Here is a 7432-nt window from a genome sequence, read left to right as displayed (position 1 = left end):
CACCTTCACACCCTATGTCTCACCACAGTAACATAGTTTGTAAGGTTGAAAAAAGACAAGAGTCCATCGAATTCAACCTAAAACCCTACTGTGTTGACCAGAGGAAGGCAATACAACCCCTCCCCCCCCCCCCATGAGGTTGATACCATGACACAGGAATTATTCAGACAGACATCCCAACATCATGTGGTGGAGAGTTCTGCTCTTACAGTAAAGAATCTCTGTCTGTGATGATGGTGAAACCTTCTTTCCTCTAGACGTAGAGGATGTCCCCTTGTCATGTTTATCAGCCTAGGTATAAAAAGATCACTAGAAGGATCTATACATTATGTTAAAATACAATTACTCTTATTTCAGCCATATTTCTATGAAGAACCCTTGTCTTTCATAGAAGCTTTGTTATCAAGTCTATCACTAAAGAAACGGCTGATGAATTTTACATTACACAAAGGAGGACATGATAAGAGTACAAGATCCGAAAGAAAACAAAAATCATACATATGTACGCAGCATATTTTTACCCCTGAATGGTTTCTAAACAGATGTAGTAGCAAGCAAACGGAACTCAAGTAGCTGCATAACACAGTGTCCACATTATTATTACATTTATTTATGAAAAATGACTTATCATGCATATCGTCCATGTGCAAAAATGAAATGTCAATGTAATATGGCAGCATCCTTTACTAGTTCCTAGAGCATCTGCATCCAGACTCGGAGAATGAGCCACACCGCAGCACGTACCATTAAACACACTGCGAGCCAGCGGAGAGCAAGAGAAAATTGTATAGTAATGGAAAGCGAAATTGTTCACACCACTGAACATGAAGACAGAAAAACCAGAATGGTCAACAATAAAACACCTGGGATGAAGCACTGTATAATACACAAGGCTGCCCGCAGGGAGGCCCACACTTTATTTGAAAGCCAGTACACTGGAAGATGACATGATTACCAGCGTAGGATGGAAAAATAAAAAACTCCTGCAGAAATAAAGCCTGTTCTGCCAACATAATGGAAAGCTACACATGTCTGTCTATGTATATAAACCATCATATGTGTCATAGCAGTGTAAAATAATAATGTGTATTGTGCACTATATAATTTTCTTACCTTGGTATCCCTTTCATCTGTAAATGTGATAGGCACCCCATCCTCCTCCTGCCTAAGTCTTATACAGTTGGTGAAGGAGCGATACAGAGATCCGACCCAAACCACCTTAAAGGGGTATTCCGGCTTTATACATCTTATCCCCTATCCAAAGCATAGGGGATAAGTTGTATGATCGCGGGGGTCTGGCCGCTGGGGACCTCTGCGATCTCGGTGCATCCCCCGGCATTCTGTGCTGGGCGCTGATTCCGAGATGGGGACATGAAGTAACGGTTACGCCCCCTAGTGACATCACACCACACACCCTCGATTCATGTCTATAGGTGGGGGCATGACAGCCGTCATGCCCCCTCCCATAGACATGAATGGAAGGGGCGTGGTGTGACATCACTAGGGGATGTGACCGTGAACCTGTGTAGAAGCGATCTGATTGCATCACTCTTCCTATGTACAGATTTTGATAAAGCTCCCCATGTCTGTGATAACATGTGCAATATTTTTTTTTAATCCCTTAACAACCAAGGACGTATATTTACGTCCTTGGCCGGCTCCCGCGATATAATGAGGGGTCACGCGGTGACCCCGCATCATATCGGGTCGGTCCCGGCATGTATCTGATGCCGGGACCCGCGGTGCTGTGCGCTATTAACCCTTTAGATGCGGCGTTCAAAGTTGAATGCCACGTATAAAACGAAAGTGAAAGATGCCCGGCTGCTCAGCGGGGCTGATCTGGACTACCGCAGTCAAAATGCGACGTGTCCCCTCGGCGATTGATTGCTCCAAGCCTGATGCAGGCTTGAGCAGTCGACCGCCGATAACGCTGATCATTGCAAAGCTATGGCTTTGCAGTGAACAGTGCTGACAATCAGTGTGTGCAGTGTTATAGGTCCCTATGGGAGCTATAACACTGTAAAAAAAAAAAAAGTAATTTAACCCTTTCCTTAATAAAAGTTCAAATCACCCCCCTTTTCCCATAAAAAAAACACCATGTAAATAAATATAAACATATGTGGTATCGCCGCGTTCGTAAATGTCCGAACTAAAAAAATATATCATTAATTAAACTGCACGGTCAATGGTGTACGCGCAAAAAAATTCCAAAGTCCAAAATAACGTTGTTTTGGTCACTTTTTATTAAATGAAAAAATGAATAAAAACCGATCAAAAATTCCGATCAATACAAAAATGGTACCTCTAAAAACTTCAGATCCCAGTACAACAAATGAGCCCTCATACCGCCCCATATGCTGAAAAATGAAAAAGTTATAGGGGTCAGAAGATGACAATTTTAAACGTATACACTTTTCTGCATGTAGTTATGATTTTTTTACAGAAGTACAACAAAATCAAACCTATATAAATAGGGTATCATTTTAATCGTATGGACTTACAGAATAATGATAAGGTGTCATTTTTACCGAAAAATGTACTGCGTAGAAATGGAAGCCCCCAAAATTACAAAATGGCGTTTTTTCTTCAATTTCGACGCACAATGATTTTGTTTTCCGTTTCGCCGTAGATTTTTGGGTAAAATGACTGATGTCACTGCAAATTAGAATTGGTGGCGCAAAAAATAAGCCATCATATGGATTTTTAGGTGCAAAATTTAAAGGGTTATGATTTTTAAAAGGTGAGGAGGAAAAAATGAAAGTGCAAAAACGGAAAAACCCGTGGTCCTTAAGGGGCTAAAGAGATAGCTAAAACAATATAGAAAATGAGAATTACTAACTTCAATCACAGCTATTCTTTATACTCTAAGTCTAAAACTTACAAACAAAGAAGTTATACCCTATTAGTTTGGTATCAATCATTTATTTTTTGGATCAGTATAATAGTTCTATCAAACTTCTCATGTAGGCGCCATCCCGACTCTTCTCAGCTCCAGAAAAGGTTGTAAAATGTTCTCTATTATCTCAATGGTTGGTGAGGAGAAAATTCTACGTACATCTAGTAGTAGATGATCAGGGTATATACTATGGTAGAATCTCATCATAAAGTAGAAGAGGATAAGGAAAACCTCAACACTATAACAACACCATAGGAACTCCAGAGCTATGTTAAGCAGAAACCTGAAAAATTATTTGTGTTAGATTTTATATAAGAGGCACTCCGGAAGGAAAAAAAAAGGTTTTCAACTCAGCTGCTGTATGCTCCAGTGGAAGTTGTGTAGTTCTTTTCAGTTTGACCACAGTGCTCTCTGTTGACACCTTTCCATCCCATAGTCCCATAGTGAACCTTTTCAGTTCCTGACATGGATAGAGTTGTCAGCAGAGAGCACTTGTGGTCTGACTGGAAAGACCTACAAAACTTCCTCTGGAGCATACAGCAGCTGATAAGTACTGGAAGGGTCAAGATTTTTCAATAGAAGTAATTTACAAATCTGCACCAGTTGATCAGATTTTTTCCCCCTCCGGAGTACCCCTTTAACTTATTTTTACATTAACACTTTTTGATGATCTAGACTTGTTTTTGGCAAACACATTGATTTGGTTTTGGCTATAGGTCTTTTAGGTGCAGCTTACCTTATCATGAAAAAATCTTGAATACCCTGATTCTGCTTCTCCATATGCTCTTTTATAAGCTGTTGCTCCTGCAAAGCATAAAATAAGTTATTAATGGTTAATTCATCTGCGTTCATAGGACTGGTGGATATTCAAATGGTCAGGAATAGATATAAAATCAATATAACAAAAATGTCCATGATTTAAGATTACAAGAGATGTCTCGTGAAGAATTTAATGGCATATTTCATGTTGCCTGTACCCTTCCCTGTACTTAGGGGCAAAAACCCAGAAACAGCTGGGTGACTCCCCCTTTTGGAGGATTTTCTTGGCTTGACATTAATTCTAAGGGAAGCTACCTTCAGAACGTAGCATAGTAGAGCAAGTTAAGTTTCTTTGGTAAATTAGCTACTTTGCATACTCTGCATGGCTTGTAATACTCCATATGATGGTTTGGAGATCTCCTCAAGGAGACACACTACCTTCCAAGTCCCAACTCAGAATTTTCATAATATGAAATAAGAAAATGGTTGTTTTGAATCAGACACCTCTTTCAAGTCACTTACTCACTGGATAGTTAAAATTACATCAGTGTTGTTCATTAATCATAATAAGCTACCAATAAGAGTCAATACTATCAAAACTAATGGATTTCCCACTAACCAGCTTGTTCTGTATCATCTCGTACATTATTGTACCATTGGCTTCTGACTTGCTACAAAGATCATTCTCTATTGATGCCTTCCTCCTAAAAAGAGAGCTCTGTTATCCAAACCACAAGGTCTCGTTTATTATTACATCACCATTACAGGTAGAGTTTCCATAAGAAATGCTCAAGTTTTTACATCATTCATCAAAATAAAACATAGTGTAACATATATAAATCAAATCTAAATCATACTATCACTAAAAAACATAAACAGTAAACAAAAAGGGGAAATATATTATGGTATGTGACATAGCAAACTAGTAGGTTCACATTCTAATTGTTTTTACAGCATACCTGTCAAAGTGGCAAAAAAAAAAAAAAGTGATATCCCTAACAAATAGTGATATCCCTAACAAATAGTGATGAGCGGCAGGGGTCATATTCGAATTTGTGATATTTCGTGAATATATGTATGAATATTCATCCTATGTTCACATATTCGCTATGTTCGTTCTCTTTTTTCTTTCCTTGCAAACATTTTTAATGAAATTTGCATAGTGCACATGCGAATCCCTTCTAAAAGAAGGGATGGATCTGTGTCCAGTCTTGAAGTGCCAATATTTGCATAAATAGTCGCAGAAATTTGTATTAAAAACAAACAAACGAATATTCATCATTACAAATATATCTCACTATATTCTAAATATTTGCAAAATCGCGAAGTGCCAATATTCGCGGTAAAAATTAGCATTTCGAATATTCGCGCTCAACGCTAATAACAAATAGCATTTATATCTTGCTCACTTGCTTTGTCTTCTTGCCTAGTGGAGGGGGTGTGTTTGTCTCTCTCCCTCACTGTGGATGACTCATCTGCTCTGAGACTGGGAGCAGCCAGGCAGTCTGCAAATCACTGCACAGTAGTTTTTATACATGCATTTTCTAGCTGTTCTTAGTAAAGCTGGATGCTAATCAACATAGCTGTCACTGTGTGTGTCCTTCAGCTTTCACAGACTCCTAAATGTCTGATCAGCTTCTTTGTCATTTAAGAGTCAGAGAAAGCTTTGGCTGTTCAAGCACGCTGGGATTTTTAGTTTTACAACAGCTGGAGCTGCAGTAATTGTAAGGCACTGTGTTAGGGCACTGTTGCCTTTAGCTGTTGTAAAACTACAACTCCCAGCATGCCCACACATGCTTTGTCTGTAGTTTTGCAAAAGCTGGAGGCCCACAGCTGGAGAATACACCGCTCTAAAACAGAGTTTTACAAAGACTGTACCTCCAGCAGTTGTAAAACTACAACTCTCATCATCTCTACAGCTGAAGGCTGTAGTGGTGCAATGGTGATCTCGTATATTGGATACCAACACACTTTACGGACGGAAATCAGTATGCTGCAAAATACAGTGTAATCTGTCTGCATAAAGATAGATGGCCCCTAGTGGCGGATATTAACTTTTTTAGTAAAATTGACACGGCTGTCACGCCCCCTCTCATAGACTTGCATTGAGGACATGATACACATTCTACGGCACTACACCGGACCCTTCATCGCCCATCATCAGGCATGGTGCAAAGTTCACTCCGTGCACCAGATGACAGGGGGTGCTGCAGGAGAGATTGCGGAGTTCCCAGCCTTGGGACCCCGCGATCAGACATCTATCTTATTACCTATCCTTTGGATAGGGGATAAAGTGTCTAGAAGCAGAGTACCCCGACATATTGTATGAAACACCAATCTGAATTAATTCTCCCCCAAAAAATTTGATGTTAAAAACATTTCTGGAGTATAGATATGACCCATACCCCACTTTAACAAATACTATTAACCCTGATAGACTTATACAGTATGAGAATTGACTGAACCACACAGAGTAGATACTTACATTGCATTTTCATGTTGAGATTCTTCCAACTGGGACGTTAATTGTTTAATTTTATTGTTTAGGACCTGAAAAAATAATCAAGTTATATAAGGACCCACAACACAACACATATGGGTTATAGCAGTTTTATGTGATGCTGGTGCGGTGCTACACATTACCTCTTTAATGGATAAGTACTGGTTCATTGTCACAGTCATCTCTTCTATGACCAATTCTGTCTAGAATAGATGGGGATTAATATATTAGAATGTGAGGAATCCTACTTTACCCTTTCAGCTTTGTCCACCCCAAATTTTGTGTCCAGCAAATCCCACAAAATCTCAGAGATGGGATTGGAATTTTGGTATTCCCCGATGGCCAACACTCCAACACAATGTATTTTAATGGATTACAAAGATGCAGCATAAGACAACTCTTTTAGAGCCAACCCCTTGCCCCTAGGGTTTATTTCTGATAAAATTATTATCAATTGACCTACTAGATCTCATTGAAGACATGCCCTGTGTGTACAATTACAACATAAAATGTAACTAATGTCGCCCCAAGAAAGCTCAAACCATCACTGCCTACAGAGGCGTTCGTTTAGAATGCTGGGTGCAGGTGGCGGGGGTTGTGACTTCATGGCCACGCCACCTTGTGATGTCACATCACGCCCCCTCAATGCAAGTCTATGGGAGGCGGCATGCATGCCCCCTCCCATTGATTTGCATTGAAGGGGCGTGGCTTAATGTCACGAGGGACGTGCCCATGACATCACGACCCCCGCCGCCCGCACTGTGCGTTCTAAACGAACGCCCAGGTGCTGCATGGAGATTGCAGGACCCCCGCTATCAGACATCTTATACCCTATCCTTTGAATAAGGGATAAGATGTCTAGGCAGAGTACGCTGGGGCAGTGGAGTACCCCTTTAATCCCCTAAATGATGCATATTGGAATTAATGGTGTAGCAAAAGGGTACTTGAGCCCCTTATTTTTTTATCCTCCTAGGGAACTTGCAAGAGCAACACCGGGAAATTGGTGCAAAAAAATAGTCTCCATAAAGCTGGTAAAACAGAAAATGTAAAGCATAATATAATTTTTTTTTTTTAACATGTAAATAAACACGGAATAAATAAATTTCTTCACATTTGCTAAATTTCATCTCACAAATATTTTACTCTCAACTTTGCAGCATGTTTTATGAACACAATTATACAATTGTACAATATGTAGACCCAATTTCATATGGGTCAATAGTTGGGAAAATAAAAAAAAGTTATGTCTATAAGTGTAACTGTCACTTTAGCAAACT

At 39.7% G+C, this 7432-nt stretch overlaps 1 protein-coding gene across 6 annotated transcripts in view; it reads right to left on the bottom strand.

Annotated features, from left to right (window-relative positions):
* Positions 1-2911: 2911 nt before the first annotated feature.
* The window catches only part of LOC130358063 (myosin-11-like), a 30131-nt gene continuing 25610 nt past the window's right edge, over positions 2912-7432 (bottom strand). For all 6 annotated transcript variants that reach the window (XM_056560860.1, XM_056560866.1, XM_056560862.1 and 3 more), the window contains 5 exons: positions 6299-6358; positions 6141-6205; positions 4275-4359; positions 3633-3700; positions 2912-3179 (listed from right to left, as the gene is read on the bottom strand). In XM_056560860.1, the coding sequence (XP_056416835.1) occupies positions 2960-3179; positions 3633-3700; positions 4275-4359; positions 6141-6205; positions 6299-6358 (498 nt within the window). In that variant the 3' untranslated portion in view covers positions 2912-2959. The remainder of the gene's footprint in view (positions 3180-3632; positions 3701-4274; positions 4360-6140; positions 6206-6298; positions 6359-7432) is intronic.

This window comes from Hyla sarda, chromosome 2 (assembly GCF_029499605.1).
Source record: "Hyla sarda isolate aHylSar1 chromosome 2, aHylSar1.hap1, whole genome shotgun sequence".
NCBI lineage: Eukaryota > Metazoa > Chordata > Amphibia > Anura > Hylidae > Hyla > Hyla sarda.
This window is presented reverse-complemented; position numbering and strand designations above follow the sequence as displayed.